At 34.2% G+C, this 23,239-nt stretch overlaps 1 protein-coding gene across 4 annotated transcripts in view; it reads left to right on the top strand.

Moving 5' to 3' along the window:
- The window catches only part of RFX3 (regulatory factor X3), a 252,404-nt gene that overhangs the window by 162,379 nt on the left and 66,786 nt on the right, over positions 1–23,239 (top strand). For all 4 annotated transcript variants that reach the window (XM_081150809.1, XM_081150810.1, XM_081150808.1 and 1 more), the window contains exons 5-6: positions 16,188–16,262; positions 23,052–23,233. In XM_081150809.1, the coding sequence (XP_081006935.1) occupies positions 16,188–16,262; positions 23,052–23,233 (257 nt within the window). The remainder of the gene's footprint in view (positions 1–16,187; positions 16,263–23,051; positions 23,234–23,239) is intronic.

The following is a 23,239-nucleotide window of genomic DNA, read 5'->3' as shown; positions in this document are numbered from 1 at the left end:
GAGTTAACTGAATTGATTATTCCAAGTCATGTAAATACAGGTGCAAACATTATCAGGAAAAATTATATTGTTTGATTTTCTTCTATATACAGTATGGAAAAGTGTCATTACTCCTTAAGTTATCCATTACATAAATTTGATACATGATTTCTATTATATTAATTGGTAAATTAAACTAACCCTAAAAATAAAATAACTGAATTACAATAACAGGAAATAGTGGGAAACTACTAAAAATACGTGACCAATTCAATTCATAGTATCAATTGTACTTTTTTAAATTAATTTACTTTTTTAAATTAATTTACTTTTTTAAATGCATTAATATTTAAGATTTTGTTGTTAAAGATTTTTTTGTTTGTTTTTCTTTTTTACAAGAAAATTTCCCTTTTAGCAAGAGGAATGTAAACCTTAAATAGAAAGATAAGTTTTGACTGGAACTATCATAAGTGACCTCATCAGAGCATTATGATCCTGCCAAGGGTTGGATTTATATTCTCTAAGTATACATTAGCTAGGATTACTTTGTATTTATTACCAAATTTATATTCGATTTAGGTTCCTCTCTCTATCGTGCTAGAGATCTTCACCTGCTTCATTCACAGTGAAGTGGTGATTCTGTTTACAGTTTCACATCTGTTCCTATAGGGAAGTTAACAAAGTTTGAGTGCCAAGAAACCTATTTAAGATTTCCTACCATCCTCCTCTTTCCAAAAGTTAGAATATTTGTAGCTTTTTGGTTGTTCAAACTGCTAAAACTCAGAGATTTTTTTGGTAGGTATCATGTCATTAAAGTGAATTTGCTTATTTTTATGTCTCTATTTCATTCACTATAAACCAGGCAAGGAAGTTATATGAACGCAATCTTTTTTTTTTTTTTTTCTTTTTAAAAATTTTTATTGAATTTATTGGGGTAACATTGGTTAATACAATTATACAGGTTTCAAGTGTACAGTCCTATAATACATCATCTGTATAATTTTTCTGTATAACTATATCATTTACAGAATTTTAGAATTCTTCTGTATAACCATATCACTTACAGTATTTTAGAATATTGACGTCAAGTCTCCTTCCATCACCATTTATCCCCTCTTTCCCCTTCCCCCTAACCCCTACCCCTAACCCCTTTCCCTCTGGTAATCACCATGCTGTTTGTTGTCTGTGTCTGTGAGTACACAATCTTTAACAACTTGTTGGTCAAGACTCAAGCCATTTCTTTCCAAATGTTGAGCTGTGGCATATAAATTCAGTTCTTCTAGCTGTTTAACAGTCACCCTGTCACCTAGAGCGTGCCTGCTGCAACTGACTGTGTAGGAGGAGCCTGTACCGTGGCAAAATCCCTGATTGGAGTTGGGCCCTTTCTTAAGGGCCGCTAATAAGTGAAATGTATCGTTAATTCAGTTGATGTAAAACTAGTTAAGTTTGAGTTCTTGGAAATAACACAAACCTAACACCTTTATTCAGTTCCTGTGTAGCAAGGTTTCTTCTCTGGTTCTCCAAATAATCACCTTAACTGTCTTTTACATTTGACCTCTGACTGTACTGAAATACTTTCATTTGAATTATTAAGAATAATTTCCTGCCACAAAGAAAAGTTTATTCCAGTGTGCAAACCAGTTTCTCCAGATATGCCAATGAAAAAAGATAATGATTTGAAATTGAAGCCACTGCTAAGAAAAATAAATAATTAGCATTTGAATATTTTCTTACCTAGTCTAGTATTCAGTGTAAAAGCATCTTTCTCATACTAGAAGGATCTCTGAATCATTTATGGAGAATTTTTATTTGAGCACATGATTTACTTTAGTTTTATAACTTTAAATGAAAAAATATTTTACATAAACATGTTTTAGAATTTCATTTTTGCTTATGCAGTGTAAAAATTGTCAGTGTTCAAGGTACCTAGAAATTGTCAGAATTTTTCAAAAGATTATGATGGTAACAAATTAAATTTTATTTGACGAAAATGTTATGGTACAAACTACCAATTTGAAACTACCATGTGTGTACAAATTATATGTATATGTTTTACATACATAAATATATACACACATTTAAAGCACATTTTGTGCTGATAGTATTAAGTAAGAATTTTCAAAAACATGATGTAACTTTTTTGTTGGAACATTTCTAGATATGAGTTCAGTTGTGTTACTACTTGAATAAAATGTTTTATATTTCATTAAATTAATTCTAGAGATTTAATTATTGTTAATATGTTAGTAGCACATGGACATTGAGGTAGAAGAGTTGACTACAGTCAGAATTCCGAACTCATTATACATTGATATTTCTTCTAACTACATCCACCACGTTGCCTTGTGTGTTTTCATTCATTTGAAAATCTAATTTTTCTTCATTATTTTTCTGTATAACCATATCATTTACAGAATTTTAGAATTTTGAAACCGGAAAACAATTTGCATTTGAATATCAAAATTTTGTGATTGTAATAGGTGATATTTTGTGCTCATCACCACATAGTTCATCTTATACCACACTATTCAATAATTAACAATTTGCTTTAAGAAGCTCTATTTACTCCTCCATAAAATAACATTTGAATTCTTATCATTAGATGCTTATTTATGGAGGGTCTTTTTTTCTTCTCGTTAGCTAAATAAGGTTACATTAATTTCTGTTGAAACTGTGATATGAAAGCTAATTTTTACATCTTTCTGTATATACATTTAGTAATTATATATGTTAAGTGGCTTTTGCTAAAATTAGATCCCACCAAGGGGCACAGAGAAAATGTCTTGAAACTAAAATTATTCATGTCTCTCCCTCTTTTGATTAATGTAAAATATTATAATTTCTTTTTATTACTTGGGGGAAAATTTGAATGTCCATTTGCGGCTATATAAATAAAAGTTTGGCCTACCTTTTAAAATTTATAGAAAGTTAAGAATTCATTCAAGAATTATAGATCCTTTTATTTCTTTATCCTTGGGTTAACATATTTATGGATTTGATGTAAAGAATGTTTCTTTTCTAAGAAGATGAATATGTATAGCGCCCCAGAAAATGACTTTGCCTTCTCATTCCTCTGCTGGAGCGGTACCTATGGCCATTTGTTTTGTTTTAAACTTTTTATTAATTTATTTATTTATGTGAATTATACATTCTTAAGTTGCACAATTCAAAAGATATATGAAAGGACATAATGCAGCCTCCTTCTCACCCCTGTTCTTCAGCTCTTCTCCTTAAAGGCAACCACTGTTACCAAGTTCTTTTTAGTATCGTTGTAGAGATACTCTGTGAATATACAAGCAGAATGTCTTTCTCTCGCTCTCTCATTACCATTTTTTAAATCCAAATGATGACGAAAATAGTGCGTCTTGCTTTTTTTGTCACCTAGCAGTACATCTCAGAGGTGTTTTTTTCATATCAGTACTTGAAGGGCCTCCTTATATTTATGGGAAATATGACTGTTAGAAGGAGCTGAACTGCCCATCTATCTTACCAAAGGGAAAAAAGAGTTGAAATAATGTTGGATAATTGATTATGGCTAGAGATAGAAAAGCAATGTAGTCACACGAGATGAAAACGTGTTTAATTACTGTTTATAAAGATATGCTTAGAAGAAATTTTCAATTTAGAAGTGCATACACTATGCCTAAATCAGTTATACTTTACACATTACAATGTAATTTCTATTTTAAATAATTTTCTTAGTCTTTCACGTAGCCTCAGTGACAAAAAAGTACTTCTCCACTTATTTTGGCAAAAGCATGTATGTCCATTATGATTTCAGCATTTTCTGTTTTCCGGTGTCCTGTTTTCCTTAGGCCAACGTGAGCCCTCAAATGAAACTCCTCAGAGGGAGTACCACGAACCTTCTGCTTCCTGCACTAAATCCAAAATTGACTGAAGGTTCTGGGACCTCATTTTTAAAGCACTTAATAAAATGGGACTTTGAGTGACTTGTCGTCTCAATCACTTCATCTATATTCCATTTAGCTGTCAGTCAGTTCCACACTGCTCCGGCCTTGAAGCTGATAAGATTTAGAGTCAGTAATTTTACGGTTAAGGCTGTAAGACATTCCACTCCTGGAAGTCTTGATAAACTAGAAGGTTAAGACAGACAGAGTGACAGGGGCCTTGGCCTCTCCTGAGCACAGCTGATGGATTCCCCTGAATTTCTAAAGCGAAATATAATGAGTTATTTTAATTTTTAGTTCTTTCATGCCGAAACATTTCAGAACGCAGGTGTGTTGTAACATGCCAGAAATGGCTAAATTCTATTTCATGTGAAACCTAGCTTAGGAAATTTTAATGATGTTTACAAATTCTACTTGTAAATACAGAAGTAAATTATGTTCCAGGTGACCTCTGGTGTAACTTTTGCTTGATCTTTATATTTGTAAATCAAATTTCAAATTAATTTACTAGTTTGAAATTACTATAAGTTATAAAGAAAAAGAATCACTAATATTTCATTCATGGAGACCAGGTAATCCAGATAAAATAAGAAATATATTGGTAGCAAATTAAAATACATGGTAGTCTGTGAAGTACATGAGTCAATACTAGACCCATAAAATTTTAATACTGCCTCTTCCACTGGCCCATGTCTTTTCACTTAATGAGGGAAAATACAACCCAATGCCTGTGTCAAATGATCAATTCTCAAATGAGAGGAATCTGTATGTCCCCATGTTTATCAGCTCATACCCCAAAAGCATGTGATTTGATTACCACTTTCTCAGCATGCATAACTGCAGCTTTGTTTATCAGTCGCAGAATTATCTGGTTTCTTTTAAAATGTAGCTATTGTGTTTGATCGTAACTATTGGTGTCTATAAATTTCATGGGCTAGAAGTTTTGTAATGTAACAGAAATAATTGAACACATTTATTTTAAACGTACTGTAAGTATTAGTAACTTTCCCATCTGCCTCGTAAGAAAGAAACTGTGTTTTCAAAATTATAGGAAAGATGCATTTAAACAAGAGAAGGAAATAAAATATAAAAATAGAAAGGAGGTGAAGAATTTGCAGATGATATGATTGTACACCTGATAAAAATCATGGAGAATCAAATGAAAAACTATAACAAATAATAAGAAAACTTAATAAGGTAACTGAGCATAAGATTAATATACAAAGACATCAATAACTTCCCCATATTTAAACAACAGTAATTAGAAAATACAATGGAAGCAAAGATCTCATTTATAAAAAATTCAAAATATACCAGGCAATAAACCAACAATATATGTGAAAGATCCAGCTGCTGAATAAAACTTTTTAAGATTCCTAAGGGGCAGAAAAAGAAACTTTTCTAATTGAAAGGAAAGTTTTAGTGTCGAACATTTTGAATTTCCCTAAATTAACTTAAAATATTTCGGTATGATCCCAATGAAAATACCAATTGATTTTTATTTTATTTTTTTTAGAGGAAAGGCTGTTTATACAAATAAACATTCAAGAATAGTGAAGAAAATTTTGTAAAAAGAAAAATAATGGAGGGTGGGGTGGGATGGGAACAGTCCTACCAGTTATTCAAACATAAAATTATAATAATTAAAACAGTTTTCTAGGCACAGGAATAGACCAGTATAGACCAGTAATAAACTAAAAGGGCATAACTAGGCCAAATGCATATAGGAATATGGTGTATGATGATTGAATATATGAATATATTCATATATGAATATAGTTAAACTCATGTGTGATTATAGTATATGATACATTGCCTGTCAGTGGAGACATAGTAGATTATCAGTAAATAATGTTTGGCACAATAGGACAACTATTTAGAAAAGAAAATTAGATTGGTTCCATACATTATTCCTTATATAAAAATTAATTTTACTTGAATGGAAAAATGTATTTTATTATTCTCTTGTAGTGGCAAAGCAAGATATAAAATTCAGAAGCTACAAAGAACATATTGATGTAATCAACTACATAAGTAGAAGTATTTTGTATGACAAAATCCACAATAAACAAAGGCAATAGTGAAATGACAACCTGGCATAAAGTTTGAGACGTTGTATCAAAGGACTAATTTGTTTATTATGTAGACTACTTTCAATCATCCATCAGCTAAGAGAAGGACCCAAAATGGGTAAATTATATGAACCAGCAGTCCACTGAAAGGAAAGAAAAAATAAACTGCAAAGAGATACAATTTTTTATCTCTCACTCTGGCAAAGCTGAAAAAGTTAGTAAGACTTAGCAAGGGTGTAAAGGACTCACTGTTGATATGAATTAAATTGCCTCAGGATTGAAGAGCAATATGGCAATTTTTATCAAAATTAAAAATATACCTATCCTTTGACCCAGAGAGTTCTTATAGGAATTTATCCTACTGATGATACTCTTACTTACGTGAAATGCTGCATAAACAACTAGATTCATTGTAGAGTTACTTGCAATTAAAATTTTTTTTGAAAAAGCCTAATTGTCCATCATCAAGGAACTAAATAAATTTTGATGCATTTTTCCATTCAGCAGAATTTTATAAACCATTAAAAAGAATGAGGCAATGTATGCAAATATAGATGTAGATATAGATAGATAGATACAGAAATATAGATAGGTATAGAGATATAGATAGATACAGAGATATAGAGATAGGTATAGAGATATAGAAATATAGAGAGAGATAGAGATAGATATAGAGATATATCTCCAAACAGGAAAAAGCAAGGGGTTTTGTGTGCGTGTGCCTTTAAATAGAAACATGCATTAGTATGTGCTTATATAAGCACAAAGAGATCACTAGAGGAATGCATGAAGAAAAAAAAGTGGGAGACCAGTGAATATATTATTTATTCAAACAAGTGATTTATTATTTGAAAAAATCTCAGACAAGTGCTTAATGATTATTAAGTGTATCTATTTGGTCACGTTCCCCAAATGCATGTCGTTGAAACAACTCTCTTTATATTCCCAATATAAAGGCTCTTATGACGTGTAATTCTTCAAATTAAACCCTGATACTAGGTTTCAGAAAAAGTCCTCCCTTTATTAGACTGTTGAAAGTTTAAAGAGTGAAAATGGGCCTTAAAGTTAGTAAAGATTTTTAGAGCCATTCTTCAGCCTGTTGGAGTGGGCGTGTTCTGTATTTGGACTCGTGTACTTAGAGTCTGGACGATCTGCTTCGGTCACTCACTCTCTCAAACACTTACTGAGCAATAGGCTCCGTGCTCCTGAGTGACAGAGGTTTACGCGTGGGTAGCGGAGCTGGCTTCAGCACCCAACAGTACCTGGTGCTTCAAGGCAAAAGTGGAAATGCACCGGTAGCCCTCAGACTGTTTTTAAGTGGTTAGTTTCATCCTCTCTCTCGCCATATTATTTTTTTAAATCACAAATGTTAATATGTTTTAAATTGATTAATTTTAGATTCACCAAAATTGTGCTTATCTCCTTATTTTGTTGCTAAAATAAATTGGAAAATTGCCTAAAAGTTGGGTAGGATTGAGTAGCAAGAGAATGAAAGAAAAGCAAAAATCTAAATAATACACAGACTTCCGAATCACCCTTTAAATAAAGTTAGCTAGCACCATTGTCAGCGTACCCATTTCTTCCCTTTTTATTTTCCCTGAAGTGATCATTGCAGTCTGACCCTGGCAAGGAAAGACATTTCTATCACGTTTTAGTGCAGTGGTCCTCGCACTTGGGTAAGCATTCCCTGGAGCATCGGTTACACACATCCCTGGACCCCATCCTAGGGGCTTTTTTTGATTCATTGTGGGGAAGAGCCCAAGATTTGCATTTCTTACAAACGCCCAGGTTATTCTGCTAATGCTGATCCCAGATCACACTTCATTAAAACCTCCGTTTTAGTGATCATATAGACAAGTACAGGGTGAAAATGTTCTTAGTACTCAGAATAATCTGCAAAAGGCAGACAGCACGGCCAGACCTGGAGATTATTATGCTAAGTGAAATAAACCAGTCATGAATCTCTCACAGTTAAGCTACTTCTCAACACTGCTGTGGAGTAATGTATTTATATGTTGATTTCTATGTTATTTGAATGTACAAATTAAAGAAGAGTATCATATTCAGAGCCTTAACTTCAGTAGGAGCATTTCTATCTGCATTACCTGGCCCCCTGTGCCCAAGAGACACCTGTGGGTCCTTAGAAGAAGGGTTCCAATGACTAGGAGGGAATTAATTTAACTCCTTAATGCAGAGCATTTAAAGTTTTGGGGGCACAACCTACAATCAGAAGTACCTTTACGTTGTGGCCCAGTGCTGGTATGCATACATGCATACATACAGTCCTGAGTACATACTTACATACACACTTGTATATGACTATGTATATATACATGTACATTCATATACGGATGACCAAAACCAAAGTTCCACGAAACAATACTTATCCATACCGTGTGCAAGGACATCTCATTATTTTCTTCTCTGTTTGACATCTTTAATTTTTGAGACATGCCTGTCAGGACGCACATAACTGATTTCATAGTTCATGAATGGGTTACACCTTGCATTCTGAAAAGGAATGCTCTGGACAACTTGAGGGAGGAGATCAAAGCATTAGCAACACATATATGAGAGACCCGGGTGCAGACTCTCTGTTGTTTTTGTTGTTGCAGTTGTTCCTGTTTTGCATTTATAACAAGTGCCCTGATGATTCTAACAACATTCTAGGACCACACTTTGAAAAATACCTGTATTATAATGATTATATATACTAAATGCCAAGTGAAAGTGTCCTTTGCTTTGATGCTCCTGGTTGAAGTGCTTCCTGTAGAAAAGCCCCCCATGTCCACATATGCATACACCAGGAGGAAGGGCAGTCAGCAATCACAGATGCCTTTTCTGAACAAAAGCTGCCAAGTAGAAGTATTTCGGTCTTACTTGAGATTTTAGATGCAGATTAAATGTAAAGTCTTAGAGTTTAGGGGAGAAATTACCCAAAAGGACGTTTTCAGTCTTAAGTGTATTTTCTTTATTGGGTTTCTCTACAACATTTACTGCTCCTTCACCAGGAAACAAAAGTGCTGTTTCTCTAAGAAAGTGGTACCTGGTAGGGTTAACAGAGTAACCTTCATTAACAAGAAAACATCACATTATACATTAAGGATGACTATTTTATGATGATTAAATTTATCCATTCAAAGCTTGTTGTTGTCTTGTAACTGATCACTTTGAAATCACATTCACGTCACGCTTATCAACCCTGTTCAAACCCTTTCCTACTAAAAGTAAATCTTGTTTGTTAACAGTAAATCATGTAGCAAGTATTAGTTTTACAGGCTGCTTCTTAGAAGATAGTTTTATTAAAACAATTTGCAATATGTCCACTTGATTTACAGTCATGTTATATTTGTGTAAAATGGAACTGATGTTGAATTTAGAGAAATATATATTGGGTTCATAGTTAATACCTATGTGTTCTAAAGAAAGCCCCTCAGTTTCAGAGAGCCTCAATTTTCTAATCTGTGAAAAGGAGATGATATTGCTCCCTTCCCTATTTTAGAGTTGCTGAGAAGATCAAATGAGAATTAAAGACTTTATAAGTCATAGAGCATATAGTATTGCTTCTATTTTTAAATCACTTTAACAGTTCTAGAAAGGAAGTTGTTTTTACCATGAGGCCAATTTTAATTATAATGGTAGTTGAATATATCAGCCTTGACCTTTAGTCTTTAAAAAAGATTAAAAAGCCATTTCAGAGTCAAGAAAATATGCCTTGACCTGTAAAGACAGTGAGTAAGATGATATAATTGTCCATTTTCCTTCTTTCTTATTAGCATGCAATGGAATGACTGGTCAGCATTTGCATTAAGAGAAAGTCCTAATTGTCCACATATATGACATTCTGTTTGGGCCATTGCATAGATGTACATAAATGTGTTCCTAAGGATCTTTTATCTTCCAGAAAGGACCTATTTTTCTTTCCTTTTTTTTGAATCCTCTCCCGAAGATATGTTCTTCATAGATTCTAGAGAGAAGGAAAGGGAGAGGGAGAGAGAGAGAAATATTGATGTGAGAGAGAAACATTGATCATTGCCTCAGGCAGGTGCCCCAACCAGGGAACTAACTGCAACCTGGGTATGTGCCCTGACCGGGAATCAAACCCGAGACCCTTTTGGGTATATGGGACAATGTTCCAACCATTGAGCCACATGGAGCTGGGCAGGACCTATTTTTCTAAGAAGCCACATGCCCATAGTGGCTGGGATGGGTATCAGTTTCTTACCTGCTCTTTCACAGAACATTTCTAAATCTCACCCCCTCCAGTAATCTCAATGCTCTGTAAGTTTGCCTTTCCGTGCTAAACACGTCATCTGAAATGGAGCATCCCACCATTTGATTTCAGAGGAGTTGCCATAGCTTCTTATCTGATTATGAGGCAATAGTCCAGGATCATCAAGAAGCAGCCTAATCGCCCAAGCGCTGCGTATCCTAGCATTAGATGATCGTGGAGAGGATGTGTATACTTTTGGCAACTCAGTGTTAGGATGATTATTTAGTAAGAAATACAACTTGATGCTATACATTAGTTCAGAGAATTGATGTTTTAAATAATAAGATGAGGTATAATCATGGTCTAAACCTTAGTTTAAGTATAAAATGGAAAATGTTTATTTACCATGCCAACTTTTTAATTGTGAAAAACAACCGTGAATCCTTTAGTAATAAAAAAAATTATTTGGCTCTGTACTATTAAATAGAAAAAGGCAAAAGGACTTTTTTTTAAAAATGAAAAGAATCTAAAGAAAAATGATAGATAGGTGATAGATAGAAAGAGTGGAGCAACACTCAAGAAGACAGCACTGAGGCCTCGAATTTGTCTTTCAGGTTGTCACAGGGCCTCCTGCTAATCTGATTATAATAGTTTGCAGGAGAGTTGAAATTTCAATAACAGAATGATCGGTATTCTTAGGATAAAGATCATGCCGCAGAGAAATGAACAGGAAAACATTTTAGAATCTATTCATGTCAGTGTGTTTGATATGTGTATTTGAAACGTTCTAATCACACAGTGATGGAATAAAGACTCCTGTGCTCGTTTCAAGTAAAAATAAGGCACTGCCAAGCTTTCTGCCTCAGATTTCCCACCTTTAGATCTGTAATTCAAAAATACGTTTATATTCATTCCTTCTCATTCTCGCTGCTGCCTTATTACCATAGCTTTCAAGGTGGTTTTCCTGTCTCCAGGTTCTTTCCCTCCCTACATTATATCCCAGGTTAATATATAAAGTGCTATCATATCAGATAGATTCCCTTTCTAAAAGCTTTCCAACAATGTTTCATTCCCTTTTTAAAAAAAATAAATATTTTTTAATTGACTCTATTGTTTTAATTGAAGATCCCAGCCAAGAAATTGCAGTCTGCCTAACTTAATTTACCTACCCCTAAAGGAACTTGATCCTTCAGCCAGTCTTACTTTCCCTTGAATTTGCGTTCTGCCATCTTATCTCTGTGCCTTTATTCATTCTATTTGCTCTGCCTGAAATGTTCACCACCCTGCCCCTATTGGAATGCCAGGCATTATTTGTCAAGCCTCTGCTAAAGCCTCTGCTTGCCCATGCTCTCGCTAGCCATACCAGCAAGTAATTCTCCTCTCCTTCCCTCCCTCTGTATTCTGGTAATACTTAATTATTTAATTCATCCCGGTTGCCTTTAATCATCAGAGGGAGAGGAGGAAGAGAAAGAAAAAGAGAGAAGCTCTTTGTATATGAATAGGTCCACTTTGTCACTCTTACCACTGAGGCCCGATGCATTGTGATCTGGTTGACAAGGCTATGTTTTAAATACCTTTGCAAGTATTTCTGTCTGTCTCCCTCTCTCCCTCCTTCCCTCCCTCCGTCCATTTCCCCATCTCCCTCTCTATCTCTTCATCTCTCTCTCCACATACACACTCACACACAGCTAATGCTGCACCTTGTATACAGTGGAGTTTTATGTTTATTGAAATGGAATGAAAGCTTATGAAAGTCTACTAGTCTGATAAGTTCCCTTTATCTTAGCAAGCACCATAGCTGTTTATGCTGGGGGGAAGGCGGTGTTTATTTTTTACTGGGGAAAAACACCCACATATTTCTTGAATTTTAATCACTTTTTAATTCTAACTTGCTGTTAATCTAGCTATTTAATCATTTTTATTGCATGAAACTACAGTGATATAATACCTTTGTTGAAATTAAAAACATTCCTTAGAGGATATATGAGAATATCATGTTGAACATTTGGGTCAATAATCTTTTGGATCCATAAACCTACTTTTAAGCAAATTTCCCATCTGTATTACTCATCACCATTTCCTACCTTAAATATGACAGTTATGGGTACTGTGGAATGTAATTTAGTACTAAGTATACTTCTAGCCAGGAGAATTCATAAATTTTCCTTAAGGACTGAATTTAAGTTTGGAATGATCTACAGTAAACTGGAAGCATATGATCTCATCAGTTCACTTTGGCCTCAGTATTTTCAGTGTAAAATGTTAAATTCTGCCATCTTTTTCTTGAGATTTAACCCTCACAAGCTCGAACCAATATTTGCTCAAATACCTAATCCATAATAATGGAAAAGTTATCAAATTAATTTAACCCACAGTGTACCTGGTAGAAATTTATCCTAATTCACTACCATATTTTATTTAGCTAGTTTGCACTCTCTCTCTCCAACCCCTATATGTATAACCCCCATGAAACTATGACAAAACCAAATCATGGGCTAATTGGTAAGAGTGACATCAGTAATACATGTGGAATAGTAGAGCTGATTAATCCTCCATAACTGCCATATCAGACCTTTGCTCGCTTTCACCCTTCCCTGGTTTTACATTGTTCCTCTAGCTTCTCTCTCACCTCACTTTCCGTAACACATTCCTGTGGGTGTTAACCTCTTATCATGCTCTTGTCCCCTGAAATCTTCTATTCAACAAACATTTATTGGGTAGGCTTTAGCCTTTCCTTACATGTTTTAGCCTTTCAACTAGCAGGGCATGGTCTGTTATACCTAATAAAACCCTTCTAGCCTTATCTGAAAACTGGCATTTTTCAAGCATCACACACTTCCGTTAAAACCTGGTGACATTTCTCCTTCCCTGACTCCCACATGCCAATAACTAATTCCAACCTGTTATTTCAGCCTCACCTCACACCATGCCCGCATCTCGCACCCTCCCAACTGGACTCCTTGACAGTTCTAGGGACAGACACTGTGCTTCCCCCACCTCCCGACTTTACCGAGTCCATTCTTTTCTACAACACCCACCCCTGCTGAGAACACTCCCTCTTTTAAGGCACGGAGCTCTGAATTGGGGAGTCTGTAAATTCTGAGAGAGTGAATGAAAAGTTTTGTAGGTGTACCTAAATACATTTTTCTAAGTAGAGGGGTCATGGTTTTTGTCACATCCTCAGAAGGAGGCCAAGGCTCCCCCAGAATAAAGTTTTCATTTTCTTCTACATGTGTGAACCACACTTTGACTTTTGACACATATGGCCCTGTTCGTTTGATTATACATTTGTACATACATATGCCGTGCCTTATCTCTCTTGCCAGATTATAATATTCTTGGGTTGTGAATTTTTTTTTATCATGATTCCCTGCACGCTATGTTATATATGATGGGTACACAGTCACTGTGTAATAAATGAAACCTGCCTTTTAAAAAAAATGGAATCAGGGCTATGATCCTTCCATGAGATAAGAATTCCCTTCAATGTTTTCATTTAATAAATACTATAAATACATGTTAAGTTTTTTTGCATGCTTTTCAGAAATTCTTATCAGCTAGGTGGTCGCTAAATGTTCTGGCTTCTCTTTGGACTGATTAATGAACCTCAGAGAATTCGTAGGTATTTGGAATCCTGTGAGCTTCCCAGCAGGTTCCAGTGCGCTTTCTCGGGAGCCAGTCCTCTTCTTCACTCAGTGTTTATTTCTTGCTTGTCCTGTCTTTCTGTGTTTCTTCCTTCTGTGGTCAGCCTCTACAAACTCAGCACAGGCCTAAGTCAAGTAGGGCAGAAGATTCCTACAGCCAAAAAGAAATACTCCATTTTTAATATCTGTATTACAAAGTAGCACAAGGAACAAAAATTCTCAAGGTCCAAAGAATTCTAGAAAGTCTAGCAAGCGTATTTCTAGGGAGCCCAGTTTGAACCAAGATATTTTCTGGACCCTCTGACTCCCCCAAAGCTCTTCAAAAGCTGGCCGGAAATGAGAGACCCATTTCCTAATAACCTGTCACTCTATGGGATTGTCCGGAAATCAGAGACCACCTTGGAGTAGCAACTTAGCAATAGAAGCAGATCATCTAACTTTTTCCCCCCAGAAAAATAAGTGCTGCTTTATTTAATTTAAAATTGCTGATGAACAAACCCAGACATGGATTTCTGATAGTTCTGACCTTTCATCTAAGATTCAGGTCATCTTATTTTTATTTAGTAGACTGAAATCTAAGTTCAAATTTTTCACCCTCAAACTTTAATGAAAATGTAGGCATTTTAGCAAATTAAAGTTTTGAGCAAATTCTTCCTAGAAGTGATTGAAAGTTATTTCAGGCTTTTTTTCCTCTATATTTTCTCTTTGAAAAGAAGAGCACCTATTGATACCCTTTTAAGAGATGTAATATGAGGTCCTTTATAGTTTTACACTCCAACATTCTGAAGTGTTTGTTAGCTCATTACATTTATGTTACTCTTTCTGTAATGTATCCTGTTTCACTTGTGCAGTAGTGTCACCTTCAGTTTATTTTCAAGTATAATGATAAACTGCCTTAACATCCTGATTGACAGAATGTTTTAGAAGCCAGTTTACTTAATTTTGTGATCTAAAAAAAAGTTAGCAATAGAATAAATTGTGTTATATCTTACGAATTAATTGGTATCTATTTTAAGAATGCTTTTTCTATAATTTCTACTCTAACATTCTCCTCAGTATTACATTTCATTAACTCTAGGGAAGACCAAGAACCAGTAACTTTGGAAAAGAATATAAAATAATATTAAAACTCTTAATTCTCAAGTTGTTTAGAAGAAAATTATGTATAATTGAGACTGAATGTCTGTGTATGAAGTATTCCATCACAAAAAAATTAGAAATTCAATAGAAAGGGGAAAAAAGGACTTTGCTATGGATATCGCCCTCCTTTTTTTGTGTGGTGGGAGGTTGCAGTTTGTTAAAATTTCAAGGAATCATTAATTTCCATAGCCAGTGTAAAGTATAAGTAAGTTAACTATTTTTAAAGCATTAAATATTTTTATAACTGCTTATACTGAATTGTTGATTTGATCAGGTGGTAAAAATAAAAATAATGATACAGATTTTCTCTCTTAAATTACATAATGTGATTTTTAGTTAACTTTAGTTAATATTGTTAATATAATCCAGTAACCAAATATGGGGTGTTCAGGACCTGTTTTTATAGTACGTGCTATATAGTAGGAGCTGATGGGTAGATATCTTTAAATATGAGGTTATCAAGAGCACATCTCATATGTCATTGGCACCTGCTACTTAATTGTGGTGTTAGATTGCCCATGGTGTGCTGAGATTACATGAATAAAACTTTCTGTGGTTGTCCCTTTTCTTTGTTGGCTCTGAATTATTTTTCTCTTCTATGTTCTATTTCTGCTGTCATTTCTAATAGCTCTTCCTCACCACCATATCCTAAAACATGATGTAGGGGCCATGATTACATCTTAATGTTCATTCATACTAATGACCCCCCACTTCCAAATTGTAATACAGGGTTAAGAGAGGAGTGGATAGTTTTAGTAGCTTCTGAACATTAATGAAGGTGTCTGCACATTTGCATTAAAATACTAATGCATGTTAAACAAAATCTGTACTATTTTATGACAGAATAGAACAAATATTAAATACTCTCTAGGTAGGAGACAATTTAGAAAGAGTGGTTATTTCACATCTTGAAATACCAAAGCCAATAATTTTTTTCTCATAAGTAGAAAAATCCACTGGGGTTCATGCTCCTCTGGTCTCAATTCTGATTATAATTAGAGAATGTTTTTTAAACAAAGGTTCAGTTTTGTGATTGGGCTTATTGTTGGTGTGCATATTTTTATTTTATTCTCTGGGGGTGGGGGAAGGTGGTGGACACACACAGTGAGAGTTATTCATTTGCCACCATTCACGAGGAAATGAAACTTTAAAAAAATTATCAGAAATTCTCTGGTGAGCCTTTTATTACTATCTTGTCTTGAGCCCTTTTTTTAATGACATCTATTATCAGATTGAAATGGCGATTGAGACGCTGCAAAAGTCTGACGGTCTGTCCACTCACAGAAGCTCTCTTCTCAACAGCCATGTAAGTTGCCTCTTCATGTAAACTAATCTCTTGCTCGTTCTGCATGTGTTGCTTGCTTCTAAATGCTTGTTTTATTTATTTACTTATTTATTTTGCTGCTTAACCTTTCCTTCTCAACCACTATGATCTCTGTATCACTTAATGGCTATTTTGTACAGTGGAATATCTAAAAAATAGAGTCCCTAGTATACTGCTTTACTAGGTGTTTGTACTGTTTTGGTACAAATATAACATTTCCAAGTTAATAACAAACTGCTATTTATTTGTAAAATGTAATTGATGGGGATATTAAACATTTAAAGTTTTCTATTTTGGTATTTATTTACTGTGAAGCAAATGCTTATTATCTGCATCTCTGTGTCTGTCTGAGACAGAGATACGGTATGTCTATTTGTATGTCCGGTAATATTCTTAAAGTGGAAAAACAGATTATAAATGTCAAACCCAATGGTAAACTGTCTGAAAATGATTTATTTATCATTAGGACTATATAAGATGGGCAGGAAGCAGATGCTTAGAGAAGCTCAGGGCCTAAGACCTAAAGAAAAATAAAACTGAGCCGAAAGAAGTGAGGCTGTAGATTCACCATAAATTGCTAATACTTGAGACAAAACAGGAATAGTGTTACTATTTCTTGAAGCTTTAAACTGATATCTGGTGCAGCATCACTACAACACTGGTAAGTGCAAGAGGAATGATGACAATTTTCTGGAACTATAAACATTTTCATCCAATGTTCAAATTTTGGGGAACCAGTGAAAAGGCTGATTAAAAATTATTTTGTTACCATGATTTCTGACTATATGGGAAAAAATAAATAGACCAGACCTATGGATTACACTAAATTAATATCAACTACAATATGGTAAGAATTAGTTTTCCCTCCCAACTGACAGCGTGTATGTTCTTAAATTTAGAGATAAGTTATTATGACTTTTAAAAATTCTTCTTCATATTTTGTGATTGAAAAGTCCAAAATTGGAAAACCCAAATGAAATTTAAGAAATATCACTATTCTTTCAGTAAACCTAAAACCTTTGGCTCGTAGAAAATGTTTTCACTATGCTTTTTAAAGATTTGAATTTTAAGATTTAAATTTTATATTCCAACACAACACTAAATGCTATGTTCTCACACAGTTGTTTTTAGATGAAGTATTGTGTCTTGTTTCTCTTTCAAGAGGAAGTATCATGGCAAATAAAAACAGGTTACCCAACTTGGAGAATGCCTGCAATTTTGGTGAAAATTATAGATACAAATTTTAAAATAACATATTTTGGCCCTTCTTTTTGAAATACTTTAAAGAATACAATTTTTTCCCTTTTCTGAAAATCCGTATGCAGTGTATCACTCTTTTATATGTTTCATAAGTATATCCCCTTGTGTTAGCATGAGTCTGTGGTTGTGGGTAAAGATTGATTTACTGTGTTATTAGGGTGTTGTTTGGGGAGGGTGATGACTCACTGGTGCTTGTGTTTTGAAATTGGCACATGAAACTGTTGTTCACTTTTAGTCAAAATATACAGGGACTTAAGGAAAAAAACCACTAAGGTTTTTAGTTACCGTTTTTGAACTTTCAGAAATCTAAGAAGTTGTGCTTTGGTACTCAATTCACATTTTGTTTTCGTATCAGATACATAAATTAGTAAAACACGTGTTTACTTTTAACTCGAGTTCTTCATCTTAATGTTTTCATGAACAGGATTGTGGATATGAGAATTTTTGTATAATTTTATTTGTTGATTTGTTTGAAACTTTTCAAATCGGTTGGGTTTTTGAAATTATTATTTTCTTCTGAAATTCATAAAGTAATATTTAGTGTTAATGAATGTATGAATTAAGCTGCATAAACAACAGTTAAATGCTTGTTACTCGGTGGCTTCGTATTTTTTATTACATAGCATGACAAATCCCCCATACTGTTTACAACTGCCAGAGCCATTTCAGGATGTAGAAAGAGTGGGCGTAAATGTTACTAGTGCAGTGATAATCTTTCTCTAGATGTCCTGATTCATTTTTATTACACCTCTGAGGTACAGTTAAATTCATTTAAAAACACATTTATAGTCCAGTCTCTAGAAATACAAGTGATCCTACAGAAGGTTTGTAACGAGAGGAGAAAGGATCAGTGTTCCTGCTGCCCAGTCAGGTTCCCTTTCTCCCTGAGCTCAGAAGATCCTGTTGTCTTTCTGTTCTTGGGAAGTTAGCGATGCTGCTAATTCTCCTGTGATTTATCTGAACAATTAGAGTAGACTACTGCATGCATTTTAGTGGAAAACCACCTACTGAGGGTATTTTAAATTTTGTTAACCTAATTGGTGATTTTCAGTAGAGCAGAAAAATTGTAGTAAACTTTTTTTTTAATGAAATATTGTTAATATTTTAAATGTCAGTAAGCGATAAGTTGCCTTTATCCCTCGCTGTATAGGACCAACATAGAATCACTTGCGGTCTGTGAGATTCTTTGAAGAGGGCACAAATTCAGCTTTATGGTGATAGTTCTCTGATTTATAAGTTTCTACAAAGGGTCAGTTTCATTAGATAAAAAGTTAAGAGAAATTGTCAATAATTTGTGTCCCATATTTACCAGTTTCTAAAGAAGAATCGTGGTTTCTTAGCTCCAAGTCTGTTGTCGCTCCATTTTGGAATATGGACTAGAGCGGATTTCTTGTTTTCTCCTTATGCATTTGCTTACTCACAGTAATTCAGAAAATTCTTAGTAGGCTTCAGTCACAGGAACACACCCTCGGTAAAAACCCAGCGCGACTGCTTTGTTTTTGACCTCCCTGCACACTGGAGGACGGAGGGGGTACTGCATTTTGAATTGTCTTTCCAGCAGGTTCCTAAGAGGCTTTGGTACTTGCGCCCTGCTTCTGTAGTTGTGTTGTTACCGTCCAGGTTGAAATGCACGTGTGACTTGTCTGTTTTATACACGTTATAGTTTCCCACCTGTGAGTGAGTACAGTTACAACAAATGCCATGTCTTATGCTATTAACAATAATAACATGATGGCAGTTATTTTAGTAGTAGCATCTTATAGACAAACAGTAAGCATTTATTGACAAGTGAAATTGCCAAGAGTGTAAGGATTTTATGTTTTTGTCCACTGATGCATCCTCGGTGTCTAGAACAGTGCCTGGTATGTAGGAGGTGCACATTAAGTATCTGCTAAATGAATGAATGTAAGAAACAAGTAGTAGAAGGAAACAGGCCTTATCTTACCTTCAGTATCCTACTAAGTACCTTTACCAATCATGTGTACACTTATTTGGGAACTTATATATGCGTTGTCTCGTTTTCCAGTGTGCTTCAGTGGGTGCATGTGTGAATATTGTTGGTAGAGAGTGGTCTTATCCCTGCTTACCATTTGAGTGAAAGAATATATGGTCACCCTATCATTTACCCATGTGCCACAGTCAGTTTAAAACAGACCACTGTTTTTTCTCCAAGCAATCTAATCCTTCAAAAAATTGTAGCTAAGGGTGATATCATTCTTCTCCGGGTTTTTAGGATGGTACTTTTGCTTTCACTTACATCAGCCTATTAGTATACTAATTTTTATTTAAATGTTTTTATTTCTAATTTTTTTATATGAAGATGCTACAGGTAAATGATGCATAGTCTGCCTAAATCAAGTTAGAATATTGTAATTCTCTTTATTGAAAACTTTATTTTAGACTCCGTCTCTGTTGTAATTAATATAAATTGACATTTAATGGTTTAGATTGTATTCAATTTGTGATATTTTAGGTCATAAATTTGAATGTAGAAATGTTCTTAAGTTAATTGGTCCCGATTTTCACATAATGTTCTTTAGCTTGTGCATTTTTAAAAACTTCCATTTAAAGTACATAAAAAACTTTGGGCATTAATTTTATAGACTTTTCACAATCTAGCAAATAATTATTTCATGACTTTTACTGGTTTGGGCTACGGAAATATATTGAGCTCAAAGCAAAACCTTGTCTTATACTCACTTTCCCTTGACTTTGCTGTACTGTAAATATGAGTTGTGACAGAAATAAGACTTGTCAAAATGTGCATCATCAGTTACCCGAACTTAAAATGAATCCTAATGGAAAATAATTCATCTAAGAAAAAATGCCAAATGTTACATTTAGATGTTAATTGGAGAATGCAAGATGTTGTGTTGTTTTTTTTTTTTATCAATCAGTATTTTCCTTTGGGAAAAACAGGACCTATTCATCTTCCTTAATCTACCCTGATTAATATAGGTTAAATGCAAAGCTTGAAAGATGCAATTATCTTGGTTTCCACCCTTACAGGAATTTATGTTAGTTCATTAGTAGAATAATCAGCTTTTAAAGATAAAGGTTAAAAGTTCCTATGGTATTTTAAAATCATAAGTGTAAACAAATATTTTATAAGATATCTTAGAAAAGAAGAAAAGAAATAGCAATAGTATAGGTCTAAATTACTTAATGTTAAAATTTTTGAATGCTAGTGTCAAAATACATTTTATTAAACACAATACCAAGGAAAAACTATATCTTACAGCAGGCATCCACTTCCCTTGGGCAGTGCATGGAGTGTTTGCCTTTATGTTTTACGTAGCTGCCAAGTTTCTCTTACAATAGAATTAATCCTTTCTTATCTGTGTTTTAGACTCAAATGTTTGATTTACAATTTTATCACTGTCAAATCTTGAAGATTAAATACCAGCATGTAGAATGCAGATTATAATTCCCATCTAAATCTCAAAGTGTTACCCGGTAGGACCAAGCCAGTTTCCAGGCACAGTGAGTTCCTAGGGGCACTACCCCAGGATGGTACAGTTGTTGGCAGATTCTCTCTCTGGAATATCCATGGCTACAGCAGAGCCACCTCCATCCATAGGGCTTTTAGCTCCACTTGACTTCCTTCTGCTTCTCCAAAGTGGCCTCCAGGCTTCCGGAAGGCATAAGGGTCCTCCTCCTGCGGACTCGGCGCAGCGAGCAAGATGTAGCTTGGCTACTGGCAAAATTGCAGTTACCAGATACCCACGCTTGTGGAATTTCTCAACCAACTAATGATCTATATAGATATGTAGATACATGTATTACATATATGTAGGTATGTGTAAATATACTCACATATATATTACAAGTAAACTTGGATTTTTTTAAAAAACTGGTTTAGAAATAAAGAATCTCTAAAAATGGAAACCCTTATAATAAGAACAGTTTGACAAAAAGTCCAGATTATTTGACTTGCCTAGCCATTGAGAGGACCACATAGTCAATCCAATAAAAGCTTCATTTTCTCTAAATTATTCGTTGGATTTGACAAATATCGTTTAGTCTTCTGAGTATTTTAATGCCAACTTTTCGCATAGTTATCTCTCTTTCTGTGAAGTTTTCTTTAATTGAAAATGGTCTGATTACCTCGTATATGTGCACCTTTGCACTCAAAGTATTTTATATTGAACTTTAATATTTGCACTATTTTTCACTTTTATAAAAGACAGTTTATGATAAAACCCTCAAATATTTTGTTTGAATTTGCATTTTCAAATTCTTTAAAACAAATTTTTGTCTACAAGATAATTTTCTTGATCATGAGAAATTAGTAAACTCTCATTTTTAGCTATTTGTCTTCACTTTTACTTGATTAAATATTAAAAGAAAACTAGTAAACAGTTAAGGCAGTTTACAGAAATAGTCCATCGAATCGTGTGTAAAATCACCTCTTTATCATACCTCTTATATATGCCATGGAAATTTTGTTGAGACAAGTAATGTGAAATATTTGCTGCTTTTGTGGAAATAACAGCTGGTATGTGAGTGATCAGGAATGTGTGTTGGAAACCAGACCTAAGCACTGAGATAATATGTGGCCTTTAGAAAGTCATTTAAAATCTATTTTAGTTTTCCTTTTGTAAGTAAATAAATGAAAAAATCATTTCATTTTGCTGATATTAAAGCTCAATAATACGTATCTAGGTTAGGTTTCTAAAAGTGTCTTGCTCATTCTATACTTTAAAGATTATTTTTTAAAAATACTCACAGGACAAAGTAAAACTATGACAGAAAATATTGAGTTACCAACTACAACTGTAATGTGTCTTCCAAAATTACACAAAACAACATAGTTTTGAGGTAGAAAAATTCAAATGATCATAACAAATGATTTCTTTTCTTCACATACAATTTTTTTTAACCAAAATCTAGTAAGTTTCTTTCCTTCTGGGGAAGAAATGACTGACTTTTTCTTCCTTTCTGCTTGCAGAATTCTGTGTTGGTAGTTAATACCATTATTGTATTATTTTTGTGTAAGTAAATTGGATAAGTAAATTAGCATTTTATTAAATGAATAGGGCCTTAATGTAAAAACTCATACAAGGAAGCCTACTGTTCGTGTGTTATAACAAGCCAACTCTAAAGACATACTGTGTGTCATGCTGCTAGGTTTGGTAACACATTTTGTTCTGTAACAATGATAGATTATCTTTTAGGACCAGTTAATGGGATTATTTGAAATCCCTAAAGAGGTGTTTGTCTCCAAAATAGCAACCAATACAGAAAATGTTATTTTCTCTCTACATGTGTTTGAATGTTTGTAGGAATGGAGATGTTCTGAGGTCCTAAGGGATGTACAGCTATTTATATTTCTTAGTTTTCAAAGTCAGATTCCACTGGCTTCTGAATTACAACAGTTTACCCTGTTACAGCTTGATGATGATCTAGGTGTTTTTTGTATATTGTACTTGCAGATACTGTGTTTAGTCTTCCAGACCTTCCCGGAAATTGTATGGTTTCTCCGTGTTGACTCTGTCTTGTTTACACTAGCTCCAGTGGCTGTTGGACAATTACGAGACAGCAGAAGGGGTGAGCCTTCCCAGAAGCACTCTCTACAACCACTACCTGCGACACTGTCAGGAACACAAACTGGACCCAGTCAATGCTGCTTCTTTTGGAAAACTAATAAGGTCAATTTTTATGGGGCTACGAACCAGAAGATTGGGAACTAGGTTAGT

Source organism: Miniopterus schreibersii (assembly GCF_964146895.1).
Source record: "Miniopterus schreibersii genome assembly, chromosome: 11".
NCBI lineage: Eukaryota > Metazoa > Chordata > Mammalia > Chiroptera > Miniopteridae > Miniopterus > Miniopterus schreibersii.
Note: the sequence above shows the minus strand (reverse complement) of the source record. Positions and strands in the feature narration are given on the sequence as shown.